At 47.7% G+C, this 25,584-nt stretch overlaps 1 protein-coding gene and 2 long non-coding RNA genes across 3 annotated transcripts in view; 1 reads left to right on the top strand and 2 right to left on the bottom strand.

Moving 5' to 3' along the window:
- The window catches only part of LOC139047650 (uncharacterized), a 34,792-nt gene extending 20,957 nt beyond the window's left edge, over positions 1–13,835 (bottom strand). Inside the window, exons 1-2 of the long non-coding RNA XR_011507301.1 lie at positions 13,588–13,835; positions 11,735–11,885 (exon numbers count right to left, since the gene is read on the bottom strand). This is a non-coding gene — a long non-coding RNA (uncharacterized lncRNA). The remainder of the gene's footprint in view (positions 1–11,734; positions 11,886–13,587) is intronic.
- A 1,391-nt stretch (positions 13,836–15,226) lies between these two features.
- On the bottom strand, positions 15,227–17,960 carry LOC139047317 (uncharacterized). The gene is made up of 4 exons (XR_011507090.1): positions 17,872–17,960; positions 16,698–16,732; positions 15,673–15,747; positions 15,227–15,608 (listed from the first exon to the last, which is right to left on the bottom strand). It is a non-coding gene; the product is annotated as an uncharacterized lncRNA (long non-coding RNA).
- Positions 17,961–24,799: 6,839 nt separating this feature from the next.
- LOC139047311 (uncharacterized) overlaps positions 24,800–25,584 on the top strand; it is a 32,740-nt gene continuing 31,955 nt past the window's right edge. The window contains exons 1-2 of the mRNA XM_070521141.1: positions 24,800–24,832; positions 25,266–25,423. Of these exons, the coding sequence (XP_070377242.1) occupies positions 24,800–24,832; positions 25,266–25,423 (191 nt within the window). The remainder of the gene's footprint in view (positions 24,833–25,265; positions 25,424–25,584) is intronic.

Genomic DNA, 25,584 nt, shown 5'->3' with positions numbered 1-25,584 from the left:
AAATAGTGTGTGTACGCTATATGCAATGGGTCGTTTAGCGTTCTGCGCATGCGCAGTGATGTACGCTAAACTAAAACTGTCTATTATGCAGCACATTTTAGATGCTTGCTGGTTTTAAAGTCCGAAAGCTGAGATACAACAGCGTCACACACTATCACGTGAAGAAAACGAACCGCTGCATGCAGCAAGTAGCGTCAGCATAAGCACTAGATTACAATCGAACAGCTCTACAATGAAGACCACAATTAATTTGCCTGTAAAACAAAGAAACTTATGCGTCCCTGGCGGCTTATTTATGTTTATAAAACGAATGCCGCAGCAGTGCCGCCACTGCCCCGCGAAGATGTCACCAGGGTAAGCTGTGCCCTAGCGCTAACAGCAGTGTATTTGAAGAGCGTGCTGATATTACTAGTTCTGTTGCTCTGCCCCAGGATTCACTCACCTCATATGCTACTTGTAACGGACCAACGGCTGACGAATGCATGGATAGGCCGCAAATGTCAACGAAGGCGACCAAAAATTTTGTAGCAAGGGAGGCTTAGGGGCACTAGACAATCGGGGGCTTAGCTTTGCATGGTTCCTGCATTTGTTTGGAGAGCAAGCTGGGAACCTCAATGGAGCACAGCGTGGCTACAGTAGAACATGCTGTCAAGGATATTTTGCAGAGAAAGATTAGCGGTCTATTTCATTAAGTCTCTCTTGAATTCTTGTTAAAGATTTTCTTTTGTTGAAAGTGCTTAGCTATTGTGAGCAGTGAGCTGCGCAACCTTTAAAACAAAGTGACCTGCATAGCGAAGGATTTTGAAGGTGCGAGCACTTTGTTAACAAGGCTTTGACTACATAGATACATTCAGAGCAGCGCTTTCTGCCCTTTAGCCCATGCAGAATTTGTAGGTCCTATTTGCGCCACCAGGATCTGCCAATGTACTGCAGTGAAGCCTTTAATATGTGTCCCAATGTCCAATGCTGCGGAGTTCAATATATCGATTTACTGTCTGAGCAAGTTTGATGTATGAAGTTTCATATACATGTAATTCTCTTGGTGATTCACCACCTGTTATTTAAGCAATAATTATATTTATAATTGTTTCATACAACAAGGTTCAATTGTAATGAATTATTGCTATATGACATTCTTCCCATTATTATAACTAGTACTCTCAAGCTTCGAACCTCCCAGCTTCCTCATACAGTTGGCCAATGTGACAGTACACCTGACACAACAAGCCATGTCGTACACTTACTCTGTGCATATTCACAGCCCATGCAAGCTTGTGCTGAAAGCTTGTTGCTGCTTGCAGAGGTAAACATTTCACTTGACTGTTGTAATGATCTCGCTGACTATGTGACAGAATAAACAGTTACTCCACAATAAAACATAGTATGAGGCCATTTTGTAAACACGAGTTTGAAGTAAAACTGTGCCATGCATCGTCGAAAAAGGAAAACAACATTACAGGGATGAGCATAGTTATCGTGGGCTTGTCTCTATAGCTTTTATGTCTTGCTTTGTCCACATAATGCTGCACAGTTTTAGTTGAAGCGGTTATTGGCTGGCAGACGTCTTCCCATCATGTTACTACGAGTTTTGATGAAAGCAGTCTTGGCTAGCCTCTCTAGCCCTGGTTCTCTGGCTTAGGTGCTGGTGCCTCCAGTAGTTCAGATTTGAATGGGTGCAAATTAATTTTCCCTCTCAGTGAAATCGGGGGAGGCTCTGTGATCGCCGAGGAGTGTAGACGTGCTCGCGTCGGCTCTGTGTTCGTGAAATGATTTTGCAGCATTTTCTTGCGAATTGTGGCCTAATTTTTACACCAGTCGATCCGTGAAGATACCAGGACTCCGTAGACGCCTCATTTTCAGGTGGAACACTCGATTTCCCTGTGCTACGGACATTTTCCTGTGCTGCGAACGTTTTTGTGAATCGCCCACGCCGCCGCCGCGCGTGCACGCCGGGCGCACCGGATGCGCGGCGCGCACTCGAGCGAGCTCCGTATCGCCGATCAAGTTTCTCTGCCCCAGCAACGAGCATGGAGCTCGAAGTGGCCGCCGAGACGGGCTGGCGAACAACTCGCCTTCGCCAACCGGCGAAGCTGAGGGACGACTCTTCACCCCAAAATGACTCTACCCAAACCTCAAGCACTCGTTCTCGTTCCAAGACCGGCCACCAGTCAAGGCACAAGTTCTAAAGGCTGGACGCATGCCTCCGCTACCTTCCAACCAAATCAAAATTATCATTCGCCCCAAGGGAGCCCTCAACATTGCCAAAATTGGTAGTCCTACCGTGACTACAGCCGTTCTCCAAGCCGCACAGCTCAGCCCAGCAGATATTCAGCAAGACACGGTGTGCCCCAACACCCAACAAAACATTGTCGTTGTAAGTACGCCAAGTCTGCAGAACGCCGACCGGTATGTCTGCATAAAATCAATTCAAGTCAATGGGGTCACGCACGATCTTAACGCGTATGAGACGGCCGCTGAGGACACCACGAAGGGAGTCATCCGCGGAATCCCCCTCTCCGATAACCCACAGCAAGTCAACGCCAATATCATCAATACCCACAACCCCCTCGCACTAGCCGCAAAATGCATTGGAACAACAACCACCGTTGTTATCGCCTTCAGTGGCCCCGACGTGCCATATCTGGTCTGTTACGGAGCTACCTTAATCCCATGCTCGTTATTCCGCAAGCAAATAGAAATTTGCTACCAATGCGGCCGCCTCGGACACCGCATGGATGTCTGCCCTTTTCCCAATAACAAGATCTGCAGAGGTTGTGGAGTCCACAACCCACCTCCCGATCACACGTGTAACCCCAAATGCTCACTGTGCGGCGGCCCTCATCTTACAGCGGACAAATCGTGTACGGCTCGCTGCAAGACACCATACGTTATTCGCAAGCGCATTCGGGAACGCCGAGCTGCAATGCAAGCCACCCTTCAAGAAAGCGACTTCCCGCCCTTGAACTCCAAGCCCCGCTCCAGATCTCGGACTCCATCACGCTCGAGGCAACATTGTTCCCGGACCCCTTCACGTTCGAGACAGCGCCGTTCCCGATCCAGATCTACCTATACCCCACCCGCCAAGTCTCCTACTAACATGGTGAGCTTCGCAGAAGCCCTTAAGGGCACCTCGCGAGAGGGTCGCAACACACCTTCTCCACAGTCCACGAGCACCAATGATAACGCAGAAATAGCTCACCTCAAAAAAGAAAATGCCATTATGCGCGACCTAATTCACAAGCTCTCGCAAGAGGTTCGCGATCTTAAACAATCCAAGACACCTGCTCCTACACCACCCACCAAAGCGTCCCACTCCTTTAGCCACGACGCTCCACTGACACCAGCCCCCAAAAAGCGGGCCCTCCAAGAGGGAGCCACGAGCCAAGTGCGCTCAGAGGTTAAGGACATGCTAGTCTCACTTCAAAGCACGATGACCGCACTCCAGAACGCAGTCAAATCCATGCAACACGCCGTTCTCGCACTGGCACAGCGCGTCACAAACATTGAAACCCACGTACAAACTCTCCCCGTGCCCGCTCATCCTACCCTCCAAACCCCCCGCACTGCCCCTGACGGCATCCCCCAATCCCCATCATGGCCCACACTAACAGAGATACACTTATCTGGCAGTGGAACTGCCGAGGCTATCTCCGCAAACAGCCAGTCATCCGTCAACACCTTCGTACCCTCACCCGGCAACCGGACGTCATCATGATTCAGGAAACCCACATCGATTCGGTCACCCTCCCAGGTTACCAACCTTTCATCCCGATACCTGCTTCTCGCCGCCTCTGCACTTTCGTCCACAAGAGAATCACCGCCATCGAACACAATCTCCACGACCGAAACATCGACCACCTTCTCGTTGAACTTATCCCCACCAGGAGACGTAAGGAAAGTATTTTTCTCCTTAACGTGTACAGCCATCCCTCTGCCAAAGTTCGAGGCCGTTTTCTCACCCTCTTCAAGAAGGCCCTTAACGTAGCTGGCACCAACCCCCTCGTTATCGGTGGAGACTTCAATCTCCCCCACACGGTATGGGGATATGGCTACTCGACGACGGCAGCTCAAAACCTTTGGAAAGACTCCCAAGACCTCGGCCTCACTTTCATTACAGACCCCACGTTCCCCACACGCCTCGGTAGCTCCACTTCCCGCGACACGACCCCCGACCTGACATTTACCAAGAACGTCACCAACGCTCAATGGAGCAACACACAACATGATCTCAGTAGTGACCATTTCATCATTGCCATACTTATCCCTCGGATAGCTGCAGCTACTGCCAAACCCCGTGAGTTCACTTGGGTTGACTGGGATGCATTTCGCAAGCATCGATCCGCTGACCAGCACGCGGAACGCATAGAGGACATTGATGCATGGACCCGAAATCTCCACTCCGATACCAATGCAGCCACGCGCACCGTTACAACCGATGCCCCCGTCGAGCGCATGGACAGTAGATTGGCCCATCTCCTCGTGGCTAAAACATCCATCCTATCCCGCTGGAAAGGGCAACGTCTCAACAGGCGCCTCCGCGCTAAAATAGCCCTCCTCAATAAGGAAATCGAAGCCCACTGCCTCACTCTGAGCCGTCAGCAGTGGACTGAACTGTGCAATACTGCTGACGGACAGATCCATTGTCCCTCTTCTTGGAAGCTTCTCAAACACCTCCTCGATAGTCAAGCCACCCGCTCTTCCCAACAAGATCGCCTCACTAAACTTCTCTATACAGAAAGGAAGAAACAGGGCCGCGCCCAAGTCTTAGACTACCTCACCAACAAGTATCTCCCCGTGGGCCCAGTGCAATCTCACGGCTCCTACACCGGGGCCCCCAACCCCCCACTGGACGAAGACTTTAGTGTCGCTGAGATCCAAGCCACCCTGCATAAATTAAACAGCCGTTCTGCCCCTGGGCCCGATGGGGTCACTAACAAAGCCCTCCGTAATCTGGATGATGCCACCATCACCCACCTGACAGATTATATCAATGACTGCTGGCGTAATGGTGCCATTCCGCCGGCCTGGAAAACGGCAAAGGTCATCCTTATTCCCACACCTGGCAAACCTTCTAGCCTCGATCATCTTCGTCCCATCTCACTAACCTCATGCGTGGGAAAGGTTATGGAGCATGCCTTCCTCACGCGAATCAACACCCATCTGGAAGACACTGCAGCGTATCCTCACTCTGTCATTGGTTTCCGGGCCCACCTGTCGACCCAAGACGTCATGCTACAACTTAAGCACCATATACTAGAAGATAGAACACGTAGTACTAAAGCTATACTCGACCTCGAAAAAGCATTTGACAGCATAGCCCATTCCACCATTCTTGACCGCATCTCAAGCCTTAATATCGGTGCGCGCGCTTATAATTACGTCAGAGACTTTCTCTCTAATCGCACGGCCTTCCTTTCGGTGGGGGATCTCCGCTCCGACACCCAGACTTTGGGCAGCGCGGGAACCCCCCAGGGCTCCGTTATCTCCCCAATGCTTTTTAATCTTGTCATGATCGATCTTGCCAAGGAGTTGCAGCAAGTGGACGGTGTCACCCACACCATATACGCTGACGATATAACCATCTGGGCCCACAAAGGCAGTGACGGCGAAATAGAAACGGCACTACAATCCGCCATTGAAACAGTCGAGACCTATATCCAAGGCACGGGGCTTCGCTGCTCCCCTGCAAAGTCCGAACTCCTTCTCTACAGGCCTACTCTCCGTGGCCGCCGTCCAAAATACTCCACCGCTAAACGCCATTACGAAGACATTGCGCTTCATCTCACGCATGGCAGCCCCATACCCCTCGTCACCAATATCCGTGTGCTCGGCTTGTTCATAGCGGCGAACGGAGCGAATGGCATGGCCCTCGCCAAAATCAAGAGAAATACAGCCAACACCATGAGACTTTTGAAGCGGGTCTCCAACCGCCGTGGGGGTATGAAAGAGGAGAATCTGCTCCGGTTAATCCAGTCTTTCGTAATTTGCCACATCACCTACGTTGCTGCGTATCTAAACTGGTACAAGGCTGAACAAACCAAGCTCAACATCCTCCTATGCGGTGTCTATAAACAAGCCCTCGGCCTCCCCGGTTGCACCAGCACTGACCTCCTCCTTCAACTAGGCGTCCATAACACACTGGACGAGCTCATCGAGGCCCAACGTCGCTCTCAGCTGGAGAGACTCACTCTCACAGCCACGGGTCGCCATATCCTCACCTCGCATGGCATCACCTACCACCATCAACACGGCCATAAGCACTAGATCCCCTCCACCATACGAGCTTGGATTCACACCGATCCTATCCCCAGAAACATGCACCCCAAATACAACCACGCATGTCGCACAGCACGTGCCACGGTTCTCACCAAATCGCTTACTCGCCACGACGGTGTGAGTTTCGTCGACGCTTCCGAATATCCCCACAGTACCCGCTTTGCAGCCGTCACCACGCGTGAAGGGTCTCTCCAACATGCTATCAGCCTAGTAACCCCACACGCTGAGGAAGCTGAAGAAGTGGCCATCGCGCTAGCCACCCTAGACCCAACATGCCATACCATCGTCTCTGACTCCCGCTCCGCCGTTATCAACTATATCAACGGCCGTATTTCACACCAAGCCTTGCGCATCTTGCAACAAGAGCCCCGCTCAACCGACCATCAGGTTACACTCGTCTGGTTCCCGGCTCATGCAGGCACCGTCCACCCGCACCTCCCCAACCTCAACGAGGTTACCCACTCCCTAGCGCGAGGCCTAGTTGACCGCGCGGGAGAAGGGGAGGCTGCCCCCACCGGTAGGGATCGCCTGACACGCTACAATGATCTTGTGAAGTCCTTCTACTTAGAGCGTAGAACCTTCCCGGGCCCACACAACAAACTATCCCGAGCGCAGGCTACAACTTTCCGCCTGCTACAAACCAATACTTACCCCTCATTACAACTTTATAACAAGATTTACCCAGACATTTACTCCAATCCCACGTGCCATATCTGCAAGACACAGCCAGCCACACTTCCACACATGCTTTGGGACTGTAGGCACCAATACCCCGACACTAACACCACGACCCTCTCGTCGAGATGGCACGCTGCCCTGCGTAGCCCCAACCTTGACAACCAACTCTGGGCGACCCAGCAGGCCTGCGAGGCGGCGAAGAGGCAACACCTCGACGTCCCCACGTGGGAGGCCTAGGCCCAGTCACCATCTCTTGCTGGTTTCAATAAAGTTTATTCAGTCAGTCAGTCAGTGAAATAATACCAACTTTCCCTGGTTACCGGGCTTCTACAATTCCTCCTGAGATGGACTTGTTCAACAGCTTTACCGAGTACTTTAAGTAGGCAGTGTATTCTATGTCGTAGGGCAAGCAGAAAATTAGCATAAGCACTCTTGCTTTCAGGCTGCCATAGACTTCGAGTTAAAAGTGCAGTCCAGATCAACATGCCCGACCTTGATCCCTCCAGCCTATGTGCCAGCCTTCCCTATGAGCCAATACTTGTGCAGGTGAACATACCTTCTTTGCTCCATGCAAAACATTTTGTTAACTGTTTCCAGGGAAAAGTATTTCAAGCATAAATGGCTAACACATGCTCTTCATACCAGGTTGCCATGGATAATGGAGACGATAGGAAAGTACAGGCCAGCGTCACTGTCCCAGATCCATCCGGCAGCTTCTCTGTCTCTGTGTCCTAACTGCTGGTCTTCAATGGGAGTTGACATTGTCTCCTTCTATAGGGGCATTTTCTGACACGCTCTTCTGTGGGAGAATGCCCCATTCATAAAAAGAAACAACAAAGATTGGACACGAAATGGTGCAGCTCAAAAAAAAAAATTACTTGTTGGGTTCGCCACCGGGCCATATGCGTCGGCGCTCGTGACTCGACAAAAAGCAGCCACAGCGGCACACGCAAGCTCAGGCTTCACATAGTTTCGCGCCCATCGCAAGAGAGGCACCTCACGGCTACATTCGGATATTGCCAGCGCACAAGGAGGAAGTGCAGAAACATGCACGCTTGCAATCTCGGAGGGATGCGCATGCGTGCAAACTCGATACCATGGGTGCACAGCTAGAAGGGGAGAAGGGTCGTTTTGCCACACGCTCGCACACCCTGTAATATTTTGTGCGCAAGTGTACATACTAGACATATTGTCTGTAGTGCTTATTTTTGGAATGTGATATTTTGGGACATATAATACATATAATATGCATCTTGGCTTTGTTGCACATTAAGAATTTATTTTATAAATACTATATAATTATCTGAAAAGATGAATGTTTCTTTAGATTTCACACATTTCTTTTGCTACATTGTAAATGTATATCCTAATAGATTAATGTTTCGTATGTTATATGTTTGCCGATAGGAGACTTACTGCTGCCATGCGAGGGCCTTCAGGCACATTAAAGCTGTATGTTGCAGCTTTTCGCCTGGAGGACAGCCAACAAAGTTTGTTGGAAATAAAACCATTTCTGGTACGACAAGTCGAAAATTCTATTTGAAGTCGCTGCCTCTAGACCCTTCATGCCAACCGCCATTTTGGCAAGGCTGTGTGATGTCTGGGAATAAGGCTGCTTCGATGGATTTCAAGACCAGATAGCAGCCTTCCTTCACACACTCTGGCACGAAAAAGGGCAGCACAGGTGTCAGTGTTACTTGTGCTACAATTCCTTCACTTGTGCTATAAATAGCAGCAGCAAACTGCCAAGATGCAAAAGCAAAACAATGAATGAGGGCCATAACGTATTTCCCAGCTCCTGAAATCAGTTCCAGTTTTTGCAGTAGACCGAAGCATGGCCTTCAAGATCAGCTTCGATTACCAGTGGGAACAGTTTCCGAGGCTGCCAATTCATTTCATCAAGACTCAGTGTTGCCACACTGCTTTTGATTCAAGTGTGAGAAAAAAAAAATTGAAGTGAACATTTTCTAACACATTGAATGCAGTCAAATTTTCTTTCTGTTATGCTTTCCTTTTATTTCAAAGCAAAAAAACCCCCAAAAATCTAAGAAAACAAGAAGCAAAACAGAAAGAAAAATATCTCAGTATAGGGCGAACATCATTGTACAGTGTTGTGAAACCAGATGTGCATGCCTGTGAGGGTGATGATTGAAGTGTGTGCACTATACATTCAGTGATGCTACAGGCACGCACTGTGCTGTTTGCATTTCATTTGATGGTGATAGTACATCCACACAATGTAGCCACAGGGACAAGTGAGCAGTCAAGTGAAGCTTTTTGAGATCATGTTTAGTTGGATCATGCAAATAAAATGCATTAATTAATCATATGCCATGGAAGAATCAAGCACAAGTACACAAATTACTGTGCATGACAGGAGTGGCTGCGAAGATGTATAAGACTCACACAAAGGACGGACAGCAGACAAGGGACGATGATATTTAACTAATTTCGCCATGGAAAATGACTTCAAAGTTTGTGCATTAAGTACGAAGAAAATCCGAGGACACCTAAGCACTTCTTATGAGTTGTGAATACTTTAATGTCCAACTGAACGCCACTGAGCAGGCCGAGATATGAACTCCTCGCAGGCCAGCGGGCACGTTAAGACGCTTGGCATATATTGATTTAGCCTTACCGAGGCGCAGTTAGAACACACACAAGAGCTTGAGTAGACAAGGAACAGGTGGTAACACAGGCTTGCGAGAGGGAAGGTGATGTGTTGTCATAGCAATGCACTCTCCCCTCACGAAATAGCGCAGCAGCAGATGTTCCCCTTTGCTCGCGTTCCTCTGCTGAGACACGAGCCAGCAAGTGCAAGCTAGTGTCATGAGCGCGCCTCGTGTGCTCACATGGTGTCACAGTCAACGGGAAATTAGGCACCGTTTTGCTGCTACAGATGCTGCCGGCTTTTTCACTGAAGGAACCATTTAACTCTTGCATAAAAAAAAATCCTGTCACTGACGACATAATAAACAGCAATAAAGAAATTCCATTAAAAGTATTGCATCAAACCAGCTCAGAGCACAAAAAATTTACCAGAACTGTCAGGCTTGGCTGCTGAAAATTAATGTCTTGTAGCAAGGTTTAACGAGCACAAATGATATGCAAGAATACTCAGAATGATGCGAATGCTCAGATGCTAAGTGCTGCTCTTGTGCAGGAGCTTGGCAATGCAGCTGGCATAAATGCCAGTCTTCTGACTACTACACTGGTTTCATGAAAAGTAGGTTATTCTGGCAAGAGTATCACTGCAACATCACTGCACTACACTTTTACTTCACTGTGTCAAATAAACAAGTCAACAGACGTCTGAAGTGGTTCAACCACAATTCACAGCTGGAGAGCAGGATAGCAACCATAGAATTTGGCGAGATTATTAGACAACAGGCAAAGGAGAGTGGACAAAAGTTGGAGGTGAAAGCTGTTCTGTTTGACCGTGAGGAGGTGTATTGGAGTCGTCAAGCAACAGGCAATAGCGATGGTGCTTCCTAGCGTGCCAATATTGTTCTGGCTTCAAGGCACATAATGGTGATTATTGCATTTTATAGTGTCCCATTCTTCTTTAGATGACAAAGTATTTAAATTTGTGTATTGGTTACATTTGCAGTGACGTCCAAAATCTAGATTTGTACTGGGCAAAGACAATACTTAAAAATTAAGCTCAGTGGTTTTACATGCCAAAATCACTAAATGATGATGAGGGATGCAATAGTGAGAAACTCTGGATTAATTCTGAGCACCTAGGTTTAACGTGCACCCAATACATGGCGCACAGCATTTTTTGCATTTTGCCCTGATCGAAATGTGGCCCGCAGGGGCTTGGATTTGATCCCACGGCCTTGGGTTTCGCAGCCAACACCAAAGCCACAGCACCAGTAACATTAAAAGAAAGCAGTGATTTGATAAAGCGTGTAAGAGCACAACAGTTTTTAAGCATTGCTTCATGCTAAGGTCTAAGTCATAAGCTCGGTACTGTCACACAACAGCCACATTAACGAGATGAACAAAGGGGATAAAATGCCAAATTAAGCTGCAAAATTATGAAGCAAAAGCCTTTGAAGCTGTGAAGTTCTTTAGGAACTTGGAAGGTGTGGACATTTGGACATGCAAAGGATGCAGTCTTTGGAAACAACTTGCCAAGTTAATTAGTTGTTTTTTACCAAAGCAATATTTCATCACAAAGCAAATAGCTATAATTTAAATATGCTCCAAGATTGAATGCCCTATGATAAAAATTTCTATTGCATTTTTAGCAAGTTATATGGAGCAACCAAAGGTAAGAGACATTTGATGCTAGTGTTCAATAAATTTCAGTTATTAGAAAGCCCTCGTCCTGTGCCCTTCTGTGTGTCTTCCGTTATTTCCACACTGATTAGTAAGTATGACGCTAGTGACTGCAATAGAATACGTGAAGGCCGAGAAAATAGCAATGGCAATGAAGAGCTATTGCTTGAACAACGACAAAAAAAGCTTAGGTGTAGTGACAAAGCAGAAAGGAGAACATGAACGAAAAGTATGTGCAAAGTCATACATGACAAGAGAAACCCAGCAGGCAAAATGTGGTGAGCAGGGGGGTGGGGAGGAGTATTCCGTAAGAGCCGACCTAGTGGACTGTCCATTTTGGCCGCTACTGATTGGCTAGGGCTGCTGGTCTCCTCCTCTCACAGCTGAATCCAATCAGCAGTGGCCGAAATGGACAGCCCACTAGGTGTACTCTTACAGAATACCCCCCCACCCCCCCCCCCCAGCAGGAGAAAATGATGAGATGGATTCTTGCCTTGTGAAGTGCAGCAACTGTTCTTTTTTTTTTCTGTTCAGAGCGAACGTGAGTGAGACTGGAGATGTAAAGGCTTTGATGTGGAGATAAGCTGTGGTCTGGGATGAAGCACAATATTGGTTTCCAGCTGTGGATGAATTTCCAGGAGACCCTGCAGATAAAAGTTTTTTTAGCAATTAATAATTCACGTATCTGGCAAAGGAAATCATTACAGTGAACATGCGGCATAAGCAATAGACAGCCAGGCACATATAGCAAAAGACAGTGCCACTGTAGAGGAATGGCAACAGGGAAGAGCAACAAAAAGTGATCAAGCATGTGCAGGGAGAAGGGTACAGAAAAAGTACAAGGGATCACACAAAGGAGATCAGTTTGACAGTGACAACAAGAGCAGCACTTATGAGCACAAATTTCAGAAGAAAGTAGCAAATTAATTGGGTCATCAGTTGCCAAAGAGCAAGCATTTTCTGTCACGAATACTACTGATGCCAAGCATCAGTCCTGGCACTGTTAAGGAAGTGAACGCGCAGTTGTGGCAAGGGATAGCAGCAGCAGGTGTCTCATAAAAATGGCAGTACCGGGCAGTACTGGGCTACAGTGAGCCAAGTGTACCAGCCTGTGCTTCTGGAAATCTGTGACCTATGTCGAGTTGAAATGTACTGCTAAAGTGGGTGTACGTCGGAAAGACTTTCTCGCCCGTGCGGCGCTCGTGCCGAGTTGGTGATGGCGGATTATTGATTTAATGAGCCATCTTTCGTCTCATTAAAGATGTCTTGTGTCTCTTCCCGGGCGAGGAGTAGGGGCCATACTGTAGACCAGGCATGCTCTCCTGGAGCAGTACCTTCGCTCGTGCAACGGTTTTTGTACGCTGCTCTCTGACTTTTAAATGGAATATTTGAATGGTCCCCTTCGATATAAATAAAGGTTCTTCAGCAAAACCATGTGCAATAAATCGGTAAGCGGGAGCCGCAGAGCTAGCGAAACGGAAGCAAAGCAGGCAAGTCGGATAATAATAATCGGGGTTTTACGTGCCAAAACCACTTTCTGATTATGAGGCACGCCGTAGTGGAGGACTCCGGAAATTTTGACCACCTGGGGTTCTTTAACGTGCACCTAAATCTAAGCACACAGGTGTTTTCGCATTTCGCCCCCATCGAAATGCGGCCGTTGTGGCCGGGATTCGATCCCGCGACCTCGTGCTCAGGCAAGTCGGACGTACAATTAAATTAAATTATGGGGTTTTACGCGCCAAAACCACTTTCTGATTATGAGGCACGCCGTAGTGGAGGACTCCGTAAATTTCAACCACCTGGGGTTCTTTAACGTGCACCTAAATCTAAGCACACGGGTGTTTTCGCATTTCGCCCCCATCGAAATGCGGCCGCCGTGGCCAGGATCGGACGTACATTTAGACAGATCGTCATTGTAAGCTCAGGTGCTCTCGTGAGGGCTCCGTTGCCGGTGACGTATACCGTCCTATCGCAGTACTGGTGAAAATCCATTATATCGTCGGGACGAAAAAAGCACCCCGCCACTTCTATAACACCAGTCGGAACACTGCGGCCGCCATCACCTTTTAGAGTGGTCTACGACCATAAATTGCATAACGACTTTCGCTTTTCCTAGCTACAGGGTGCTAAATATGTTTCAACATGCAGACATGCATGTTCACGCGAATCTCTTGAAGGGTACAGTATGCACTGACAACCAACGCATGATGGACACGGCGAAATGCTATGGCATTAAAGTTGTCCGATTGATCCTCGATATCACAGGTTCACTGATCAATGATTCGCTGATCCCGTCGCACGTTCCGCATGTTACCGTTGCGACAAAAAATGCAACAAACCTACCAGCAACATCCACGGAGACGCAGGAGGAGAACTTGTGGACGACGCACGGCACGCACGGCTTCGTCAAGAACACAGACATTGACGTGAAGGAATCGCCAGCCGACACACGGCAGAATGCCGGCTCGCCTAGGGACAAACGCATACAAAACGAGCAAAGAAACTTCTCCTCCGTGGTACCTAGGCAAAGGGAGAAACTTAGGGCGCAAACGCCCCCAGATTTTCTCTCTCGCAGCTGGCGATTCCGCAAATGACCGTCTCGTGGAACCTCAAGAGCGCCGCCATGTTGCTACGCGCCGAGGTTGCCAGCTCCTGAGACGCTTGCTAGACTTGGTGACAGTAGTCAGTTTTAATCCGGCAACAGTAGCAGCGTAGCAGCATGGCGTCTCGCTTGTGATGTTGTGATGTGTGCGTGCAGCCGTGTGTTTGGGCTTTATAAGTCGGTTCTTTATTCTATGTTGCGGGATGGTGTGGGTGTGGTCCATGTTGGCCGTACACCTGGCAGTTATGCGGTTTTCAGCGGTCACGCCTGTTGCAGGAGTGTCACTCGACGACGTTACGAGCTCGAAGCTGTGGTCAGATTCCTCGTTGCTGTTCCGTAATTATCTTCGCACGGGCGCGGTATGTTGCAAAAGCCGCTTTCGCGATCTATCGTCGTGACGATAGATCGGGTTTTTTATTATTATAAGTAATGATCCAGCTGTAGGGCACATGTAACCGACAAACGGAAGTCTCAGGAGAGCACCTGAGATGATAGTAGAGCAGGCGGCGCAGGAACTCCAGGGCACCCGAGGGACAGTGGGGGGATCAAAGCTCGAAGCAGAACGGTACGTAGGTTGGGGCCGCCGAGGCAGGTGTGTGCCAGGGAGTGTTCGCACGGACAGCTCCCCAGGCACGCGCAGCCGTGCCTCGCAAGGTCGAGATACTTTAAAGGCACCTGCGCCCATTGTCTTTCTTTTGCCTCGGCGCAGTGAGCACGATTAACGAGAATAATGTGGAGGGCATCCGGTGCAGTCGCGAATGCATCATGACAAATGTAGCTCGCGTCGCCTGGCGTCTGTAGTAATATCAGAGTTGGTTGTATGAACTTTATGCATAATACGTTTTGTTACGGTACCTCAACGGAATGGGTCTAGAGGACGGTGTTGGTACATTTTTTCGTACCGCCCTAATCCTATGCCCCCACTATAAACACACACATACCCCCTTTTTTTATGTATACATACAATTCCTTGCCATGACGGATCATAGCCTCCTTTATTTTTGAAAAATAGAGGCGGCTATGGACCGATTGACCAGTTCAAGTTGTCAACTTGTCAGTAACTGTCGTAGGAATCACTGTAATAAACACAATTCCACGATCGGATTGTTTACTTTCATTTTTTGTTGTAACACTGAGGACTACATAGAACTTTATTTTGTATATGTGAGAGAAGTATGTGGATATCACGAGCTTAAGCCAATGTGCGATACACAGACAAAGCAGCTGCTACAACATGAACTGCATTGAGGGCCACACAACACATACGTAATTAAAGGTGCAAAATATAGGGGGAAGCTTCAAAATACGCGCTGTAGCACTGCAAAGTATAACATATATTGTATGTCTTCAATAAATGTTCAAAAATACAATGCATCAATGTCCCATTTGCCTTCAAGTTTATTATGAAGTTCAAGTTTACTGAAGTTTATTATGAGCATATGTACAACAGGAATCAACTAACACACCCGCAGTCAAGGTGGCTGTTCGAGGTGTGCTGGCTGCCTCAGTGTAAGAAAAAGAAATTGGGTAAATGTCGACACTAGTGCCACTGCTTCTTGCCTCTGACCTGCACGTGCCTCTGCGGCATCTTTGTGCAGAAGTGTGCTGGCGTGGTGAGGCGTAGGAGTCATCCGAGAGAAAGAGTATTGTTTACATGGAGAAGTGGCTGTTCACATTGCCTGTCACTTTCCCTCAAATGTTTCCTTGGCGACTAGGGTGACACACCCGCAGTCAAGGTGGCTGTTCGAGGTGTGCTGGCTGCCTAAATGAAATAAAAAGAAATTAGATGAATGTCGATACCAGTGCTATTGCTTATTGTCTCTTACCTGCATTTGCCTCCACGGCCTCTTGGTTTGTGGAGTCTGTATGAGGGAGCTGCTGTGGCTAGACGTAGGCATTGTCTAAGCAAAAAGAAAAGGCCATTTAAATGGGGAATTATGGAAATAAATGCAGTCATGTCTGCTTCTTGCACTCTTCTTGCCTAAAAATTTTCAAACATAGTGTCCAGAACACACCAGCACTTTGACTGCTTCTGCTTTTTACCTGCAGGTGTTGTTGCGAGATCCTTAATATGGCTGCATGCAGCATTGTAACACTTGGTGGAGGCATTTGAAGTGGTAGCCAAAAATATAAAGAATCATCCTTGTCTGCACGAATGCTTTCAATTTCTAAATGCAGTGGTAACTATCCCTATTGGTGCAAGGCCCCCCCACATCTATGCGGCAAGTGCCATAGCTCGAAACTGAATTGTTCCTTTAGTGTTTCACAAGGCATCTGATATGTCCACATTAGATGTGATGTGTTTGTTTTTATTTATCCCAGTGTGGAGAGAGCATCATTAAATGGCTGAAGTACTATAGCGCCAAACAGACGACACAAGAAGAAGAGACACGGACGAGCGCTTATGTCCGTGTCTCTTCTTGTGTCGTCTGTTTGGCGCTATAGTACTTCAGTAATATGCACCAACTAGCCCAACAAAAAGTTCTGCTGAAATATCATTAAATGTTTTGTTTATTTTTGCGTGTCTTGTTTTTTGGTTTATTTCTGAATTTATCATGATGCTAAAGTGACTTATGTAATGGCAATCAGCTTTTGTTTTGCAGAAAAACAATGCATTTCCTGACCCATTGTTTGACATCCCCTCACTAGCATAATTTTGCAGAGTATTCTACCTATATTGACTTGCTTGACCTCCACTAAAGGGTCTTGCATTTTTAATTACGACTCTTTCCTTAAAATCATTCGACACTTCTCATAATTTCTGTACCTTGGGCTTCTGATACTCTGCATTCACTATTTTTGCTTGTTTCTGACTAGAAATGTCTTCTTTAATTTAGAGCTTAAATTTTACCTTTGGAACACACGGAAGGGCTTGCCATTGCATATCTGCATAAAAGGGAAACATGTTTCATTAAACATTTGCAAAATCCCATTGAAGATTGATGAATGCAGCTTGCAGTGTGATATGACTGAATGAGCCATAAAAGTAACTCATCTCACTTGGTAAATGAAAGCACATATTAGTGTGATGCACAAGATACGTTACACTAACGTGGTGGGTTCTCTTGCTTATACAGCAAAATAATCGGTGCGCGAGAAAAAAAATTATTTTTGCATAACCCTTGTACACACTGACTTAAGGAAAATGAGCTGGAGCTGTCCACATGATGTACTTATTTTGCCTGCAAGTATGGTCAACAAAAATGTGTCCCAGCTGCTTAGTGGTATTCCAGATTATGTCAGTATTGCATATGTGCCTGTTGTCGAAAATAATTGAATTTTGAAAGTGCTCGCAGGGATCTGATGTGCATATCTGCAGTTTATGGATACATGTAAAAGACTCAGCATCAAGTGCAAGTGAACGGTCCCACAGGCCCGGAGTCGATCATGCAAATAGATTCGCTGCACAAATTTGTGACATGAAATGGCATGCAAGGAAGTGTTGAAAATATTCCATAGTTAATAAAACGCCTAAGCTATTAATATGTGGGTTGATGCACTCGTTATGCAAAACGGAGGTGAGGCGTGCAGACAGGAAACAAGAGTAGAGTATTTACAAGCAAACAACACGCGCGCCGCCCACTTCTCTACTCTTGTGTCCTGACTGCACGCCTCACCTCTGGTTTGCATAATGAATCCTTACGAACTAGCTCAGCTTTCTGTCGTTCTAAGTCTCCATGCACTCTATTTCGTCCGCATTAGGCACTCGCCTCTTGATTACTTCGTGGCACAGAAATACTCGGTCATCAGGCTGTTTTTCTGCTGTGGCCTTTGTAGAAGCATGATTGTTCAAAGTGCAACAATTAAACAGATTCTTTGAGTTGCTTGTGGCTTCGCCAATACAATTCCGGTGCGCTGGTCCGCCTGTCCAGCAATTTCCTACTGAAGGGAAACCTGCAAATAAAAACAACGCTCCGCATGCAGAAAAATGCTCTACTGTGACGCTTCTCGAACGATTGTGATGTACCACAAGAGCTGCCTACTCGCGTGATATTCTCAACAAGGAGATACATTCGTGTACTTACATGTGAAGGTATATGCCAGACCACTTCGGGGCTTCGGTGGCACATAAGGCACGAGTGTGTCATAGCGTCCGATGTCGACGCGCGATCGCATGTCAAACGAAACTACTACGCATCCAAAAAACAGATTCGAAACCGAAATTCGCGTCATCCTTAATTGTATGAATGCGTACATCGTGATTTACATAAGTCACGGACTTAGCGATCACTCTGTAAACTTAATATTAACGTACCACCTTCATAAAGCCATCAGGTATGCGTTTTTAGGTGACAAAGCATAAGGTGGCCTGTACTTGTTCTCAGCTCTTTCAATAGTAATTGCGCTGGCCACATTGACCAGTAGCAACAGGGCGGCGCCCTAGAGGTTCCCACTTTTCCGGCCCAGCTTTTCCTCTAGAGTTGTTCTACTAACTCTATGTGTATGGGGGAGAGCGGTACCTTTCCAAGCGACCTCCACGTTGTGGCGCTGCGATCGCTCTCCATTTGCTTGATCGGCGTCTGTTTTGTCCGATTGCGGGGGGAACTTCCCAAAATCAGAGATACACTGAAATAAAGAAATTCTTGCCAGCTCTGCACTGCTGGCCGAGTGCGGCGAAGCGGTCCGAGATACGTGGGCCTGGGAACGGGTCGGCCGCTACCAGATTCCAATGGTGGCTTTGTCAAAAGTGCAGTAGTTTCGACGGCGACATTTTATTGGCCGCCATTCAGTATTGGCCTCGAGCTCCACCACTGGAAAAGCTGGCGCCACCGTCGGCGTGACATGCTAGGAGGGATCACGTGGACATAGTGGCCGCGTCGGCTGCTTCGGGCGCGCCGAAGCGAGCTGAAAACGAGTTTAAATTCCCTCGTACGCTGCGCACCTCATTTAGTGGCGAAATTTTCCCGCTTCGAGTGTCTCCTTCACAACGCTTCAAAGCACTACAATATGTAGTGGCTGCCTTTGAAGGCGCGCAACATGGTCGGCTACTGCTCGGTGCCGCAGGGCCGGACGCACGTAACGGAGGCCGATGTCAGCCTTATTCACATGTAGCCGCAGGACAAGACGCTGCGTGAAGCTTGGCTCGCGAAACATAAAACCGGCAAACAGTCATCGGCTACAACTCGGGTATGCAGCAAGCACAGACGCGAGGAAGATTTCTGCTACGGCGCCCGGTCTGCGATGTTCTAAAAAACGCGCACCGAGATGCTCGCCCGAGTCCGCTGCCCGACTAATGTCATGACGGTTTGGTCTATGAACTTGTCGATGCTATAGATACTGGCGAGTTCAGTGGAGTGGAAAGGAAGCGGTTAGAAGCACATTTAAAAAAAGCATGGCATATGGTCATGTTTGTGTTATGAATTAATGCACTGGATTACAAAAAAAGAGCAGCGGGAAATTGCACGCTGAGAACACCGATAAACATACAGTGCGACGCAACTCAAGGAATAATGTTGAAAGGTCAAAGAATTTAGAAGAAAGAAAGATTTAATCGTCGCGACGGCACATTACAGTCCCCGTAGGCGTCGAAGTCTCTACAATGAAATTATTTTTGAACAGCTCTGATAGCGCCCACGCAACAATGGTTGCTTGTATACTGTCAAATGCTCATATTCTGCGGCCTAAAGCTCATGACACGGTGAGAAAACGCGCGTGCGGAGAAATCGAAACAGTGCGTGGACAAGCATGCAGACGCGCAGTTGGTCACTGCGAACCCGTGCGATCGCTAGATTGAGGCTTCATTCTGTTATGGCCCATTTGGTTATACAGACAGCCCACTGTAAGAACATATTTCACATAGTTTACTCTCAGCGTTTGGCTACCTTTCACGCAAGAAGCCGGTTCGGGAGACTCCATATCGCGGCAACCGCGCGCAGTGGCGTTCACTGTACGTATTCGGTAAAGAGATAGCGTCTGTAAACGATTGTGTGCTTTCAGTTTGCCCAAGATTATTATTTAGACACGAAGAAACTTCTCTCGTTTCGAAAGTACTTACAAAAATGTCCGGGAGAGCTCGCGCGTGGTGTTTTCAGTGACCGCTGACAGCAAAACCTATGAGGAGCGTGCCACGTGATCCCTCATACTACGCCAGCGAGGCGCTTCCGATAGATGGCGACTCCGTAACTCCTCGCCGCCATCTTTATTCTCCGTAGCAATAACAATCCAGTGGTTAGCTAATGAGAATGCGGCTCGAATAACCGTGAAAACAGACAGTACTTGATGCATATAGCAAAGATTAGAGGGTGAGTAACCATGTCTCTTTTTTTTTCTTTTTCTTCGTTATAGCCCTTGTTTCCCGTGTCATTCAGAGGCATCAAGTTGGGCTAGGTTTTCTCTGGAATAATGTACCAGTAGTTCGTTAGCTGTTGTTCAACTGCCTATCCGTACCCGAACAGATGTCCGTAACCTTGAACTGCATGAAACTTCAATCTTTCGGTTTTCTTGCCGTGAATAATCGTGATCCATTGTTGCTGGTATAGCTGGCTTGCCCTCTGTGTTGTTGTTTCGTTTTACAAGGCTTGTGCTGCACAGTGATAGTCCGTGCGCGGTGTCGTTTGGCTAAGTGCGCGAGAATCGGGCGGGTGACTTTTGAACTTAGCCGGCGGCGTGCCTTGCAATGCTGCCGCTACTTAAGGCGCACGCCTTCGCAGGCAAGCTTCGCTAGAGCGGCGAAAGACGCGAGCATGTTGCGAGCCTCAGTTTGACCAGAGCGTGCCATTCAATCACTGTGTTCGCTACTTTGCTGGGCCGCTGGAAACAGCGCAATCAGCTTTGCCCAATCGGCTCGCTTTATTTCTTGGATAGGGACACCTCTGCGCTAAAAGGCGGTGGATTATGGGTGGCGTTGGTTGGATTTCTCGTCAGAAGGGCGTCGTTAACGAGCTCAGCACAGCGTCGCAAGTTGCAGTAGTCGCTTTGATTCACGCAGGTGTCCATTTATTTATTTATGTTTACGTGTACTTCAGCATGAATGATAACCCGGAGCGCCAACTTGACCATCAAGTGGGTCCTCTGGGAAGTATGTGCTCGATGCCAGGTGGAAATAGAGACGGCACGCCGACCTGGTAATTAACACTGGCAAGCCCAATAATTGTCAAATTTCGTACATATAAGGACAAACAGAAAGTTTTGTTGGCGGCGAAGAAATTGAAAGGTACAAGAATTTCAATTTCTGAAGATTTTTCTGAACCGCTACAAAAGAAAAATGCTTCTTGAATATGCGAAGGAACACCAGACTGAGGCGTACGTTAAGCGTGAAGCGACGAATCCGTGGCTGGAAGGTTGCGCGAGTCATTCGACGAGAAATCGTCGTCTGAAGCCTCCGGAACAAAACAGAAGTGAGCTTAAACCACCTGTGATTTTGGGCACTGAATCGTGGTTAGATGGTAACAATATGGATGGTGATTTCTCCCCTAGTAACTACATTAGTTATAGAAAAGACGTCACGGGGATGGTGTGTTTACTGTTTGTTGTTGATAAAAAATACAGTCGCAGATTATAAGCAAGTCAAATGATTCTACTGAGGCTGTCTGGATGCAACTTCCTTTGAAACATGGAAAATCGCTGGGGGTCTGTTCCTTTTACAGGCATCCTGGCAGTAAGGTTCGTGTTTGAACTAAGCTAGCGGAAGATGTAGAAGTGAGAAATTATGACTCCTTAGTGATCGGTGGTGATTTAAATTTACCCGAAAACAATACCCAATGTATCTAGAGCGTCGGCAAGGGAATTGATGAAATTATGCAGCTCATTTTGCGCTATCGCAGTTGGTATGCCAACCTGCGCATGGAAGTACTGTGTACTTACTTCTTACTAATTCGCCTGTGGATATGGAACCCGTGCTAATTTTTCCAGGCACAAGTGACCATAACGCTGTGCAAACTGAAATTGGCGTACATTAAGGTCGCTAATAGCGCACGTATAGACAGCTACCGAAAGGCTCAAGTCAATGAAATTTCTTTGGCACTTGACTCGTATTGTGACGTATTTGAAACATTGTCGGAGTCGCTGCACGTAGGCGAAGTGTGGCGCTTACTGGAAATAAGATGTTCGAGTTGCGCGACGTCCCGTCACGACGGCGAGGTGCACGGGGAAATCGACACGCCCAGCCATGTCTCAACCCCTCAACTATGCTGGTACCGTCACGTTAACCACACAATAGCTGAGGCGTGTAGAGTCCCTGGTATATGTTACGTAGAAATGCGAAATGCTTTCCTTTAGAAATAAGGAACTTACTTTACAAGACTAACATAAGGCCAATACAGGAATATGCTTGTTTGGGACCCCTGGACTGTGACACACATAATGAATCTAGAGAGAGTACAGCGCTTAGCAGCTCGTTTCGGGGTTCAAAGTTATACTCGGTATTTTAGCGCATCCTAAACAAAGGAAAACTTGGGCTGGAATACACTTCAAAGCCGTAAAAAACATTCAGATTAAAATTTTTTTCACGATATATATCATTCTAAAAGCGGCTTCAATCGTGATAGCTGCATAAAGGCACCAGAGTACACTTCTGCAAGGCGCGATCACCCACTTAAGATCAAAGATGTAGAACAGAGCTTTTTAAGACGGTCAGTGAATGGTACAGGTTGCCGCGTGATGTTGTATCGCTATTTCCAAGTGATTCCTTTGCTTCAGCCGTGTGATTTGCATTTCCTTTCTGTACTTTGTGCTTGCGTCGCCAGAACCGCTTTGTTTCGCTTCGCGCATGTACGATTATGATCTGCTTATCTTTATTTTGAGTCAGCGATTTGCCCTGAACTGTAATTCTTCTCTTCGTGTATTCTATATTAACTGCTTTTGTTTGTCAATGATATATGTACTTCCCCCTCCCCCACTGTAATGACAAACTTGCGCTGTGTTTACTGTGATAAATAAATAAATAATAAATAAATAACTAAATAAAAGACATAAACAAGGATTGGTTAACTTCTTTTTGGTGTATACTGCGGCACAGACCCTCGTTGCTTTTCTAACATTTTCTAACATTCTCGCAGGCGCTCCAGGTTTGGTGCCAGTGTTTCTTGGCTGTTTGAGCATCACGTGACAATGAAGCCGCCCTCAGCGAGAGCCGCAGCGCTGTGCTGCTGCGCATGCGTGTTCTACCTCGGTCCCGCTTCGCCGGCGCAGTTCCAGAAACGTAACGTATGCTCGAAAGTGGCGAGTTGGTTCGTTGTCCTGCATGCACGCAACGTGTGCGAAAGCGAGCGACGCCACCTCTTGTAGCTCTTTGTGCGCCCGCAGGCAACACACGGTCGAGAGGTCCCAATTAAAATGAAGGAAAGCGCATGCAGCTAGGCGGAGGCTGCCGGAGAGAGCGTTTTTCTGTATTCCATATACCTATAATGTCTAGGAATTTTCTTACCTATAATGTAAAAGTTTATGCTACTTAAAGACACCATGAAACAACTTTGACGATTTTCCACAAACGTATTTAGTCGTTAGGGTAGGTCCTTCTCATCATTAATTGACGCACTTAAACGCTCCGCGTAAAGCGTGAAAAAAGAGGGTTAACCGAGGGGCCCGATTGTTATTAGTCATATCATAAGAAGCCAACAAACACTGACACCAAGGACAACATAGGGGGAATTACTTGTGTTTAATAAACGAAATAAAGAAATTATAAGTTATTGGAAATGAAAGTGGATGAAAAAAAACAAAACAGAAACGATCCCACAGCCTTCGCATTCCGCGTGCGATGCTCTACCAATTGAGCTACCGCAGCGCCGTTTCCCTATCCACTTTCCTGGGTATTTATGTTTCCTAGTAGAACCCTGGGAGTGTTATGCAGCACCAACGCTCACAGACATTGGCAGCGCATGTGGAACATCCTTTCTACCGCAGGCGTCACGAGAACGTGATCTTTGTGGGTGAAAGCTACCGGTCAATAAACCCGCACATGCTACCTGAAGGCATCAGTGTTGCCGGATTCGAGACCCTCGTTATGTAATAAACGAGAAGAAAGGGGGTTGATCGAGGGGCGCGTTGTTTATTAGTTTTCAGGTACTACCTCCTTAAGGTAGCATGTGCGGGTTTATTGACCGGTTGCCTTCACCCAAAAAGATCACGTTCTCGTGACGTCTGCGGCAGAAAGGATGTTGCACATTCGAGGCCAATGTCTGCGAGTGGGGGCGCTGGCTAACACTCCCAGGGTTCTACTAGGAAACATAAGTACCCAGGAAAGTGGATGGGGAAACGGCGCCGCGGTAGCTCAATTGGTAGAGCATCGCACGCGAAATGCGAAGGTTGTGGTATCGTTCACCACCTGCGGCAAGTTGTTTTTTCATCCACTTTCATTTCCATTAAATTATCGTTGCTTTATTTCGTTTAATAAACACAAGTAATTTCCCCTATGTTGTCCTTGGTGTCGGTGTTTGTTGGCTTCTTATGATACTGTGTAAAACGTTTAATTTATAAACGTACATCGCTACCGATCGGAGCGGCGCCGCCCCTTGAGTTTTCAGCCGCCCCCTCCCAATTGGCGTCAGTTGGGCGAGCTACCCTATTGGCTACCAAGGGGGTAGGGGGTATACTGTAAGTGTCCACCTAGTGGACACGTCCATTTCGTCTGCTGCTGATGTTCTGATTGGCTGGGCTCGAGTACACGTGAGAAGGAGACATGCGCTCCCAGCCAATCAGCCCTTCAGCAGCATGCAGACGAAATGGACATGTCCACTAGGTGGACATTTACGAAATGACCCACACCCCGCCCCAGGTCGCGTCATCGATAATTGCGCCAACTTTATGGTCAGCAAATGTTCGTAATAGTTGGAGTGTTAGTTAATGTGTTTCTATAAAAAGGAAGTAACAGAAAGCGAATGCACAATGACGATTTATCACTGCACTTCTGGCACACAGCGAGCGTCCTCCAATGTTGGTCTTGAACTTTCTTATTCGCGAGCACCGTGGATCGCTCTTGTTTCGTTGTGGGCTGCAAATCTTGCGATCAGTGACATGTCAAGCTGCGACATCGTGTCCCCCTGCAAGGTATTAAATAGATCTTGCTATTGAGTGCGGGAGTTGGCCGACGTTGAGGATAATTTTGAGAACTGAAGGTTTATTTACATTCTTTACAGTAATATCACAAAGTAATGGAAGAGTCATAAAGTCATCGACGGCCGGCAGCAAATCGGACGCTGCGGCCCATGGCAAGAAGAACGAAAAAAAATCTATTCTCCCTGTCTATCGCTCTTAACCACTTCGGTCTCTCGGGGTCACGTCATTTTCGGCCAATCGTCGAGCCAGCTCAGGTGTCGTCATTTTCCTCCAATGGTAGACGCTTGTGCAAGTGCCGTCACATTTGGCCAATGGGGACGCTCCAAGGGCTCCATTTTCCGAGGGTTGAATTGCCTCTGGTGTCACCTCCAAGCCTGCAAGCGCTCAGCCGGAGTAGACGGGTTGTTCTCTAACGACCTTTCAGAGCCGCAAAACAGCTTTGCTCGGGACCAAGATCAACTACCTGGAGCCGTGCCAGCCTCCCTTTGCACTTTCGGGAACAGTCAAGCAGAGGCGGGAGACAATAGCTCGACATGCGGCGCATGAGGTGGGGGTCGCCAACCTACCTGTCTCACGGGTCCGGTAACCATAATTGAAATGCGACGGCGATTGGATGTGGTCGGGGAACTCGAGTGATGCCAGGAAAAGGGTCCGTATCGAACAAAGGCAACGTGCGAGCGGAATGACTACGGCGCATCGGGCTGTCGGTATCTGATCGGCGCCAGCATCAACGCGTTTGCGGC

The sequence above is a fragment of the Dermacentor albipictus genome, chromosome 7 (genome assembly GCF_038994185.2).
Source record: "Dermacentor albipictus isolate Rhodes 1998 colony chromosome 7, USDA_Dalb.pri_finalv2, whole genome shotgun sequence".
NCBI classification, from domain to species: domain Eukaryota; kingdom Metazoa; phylum Arthropoda; class Arachnida; order Ixodida; family Ixodidae; genus Dermacentor; species Dermacentor albipictus.
Note: the sequence above shows the minus strand (reverse complement) of the source record. Positions and strands in the feature narration are given on the sequence as shown.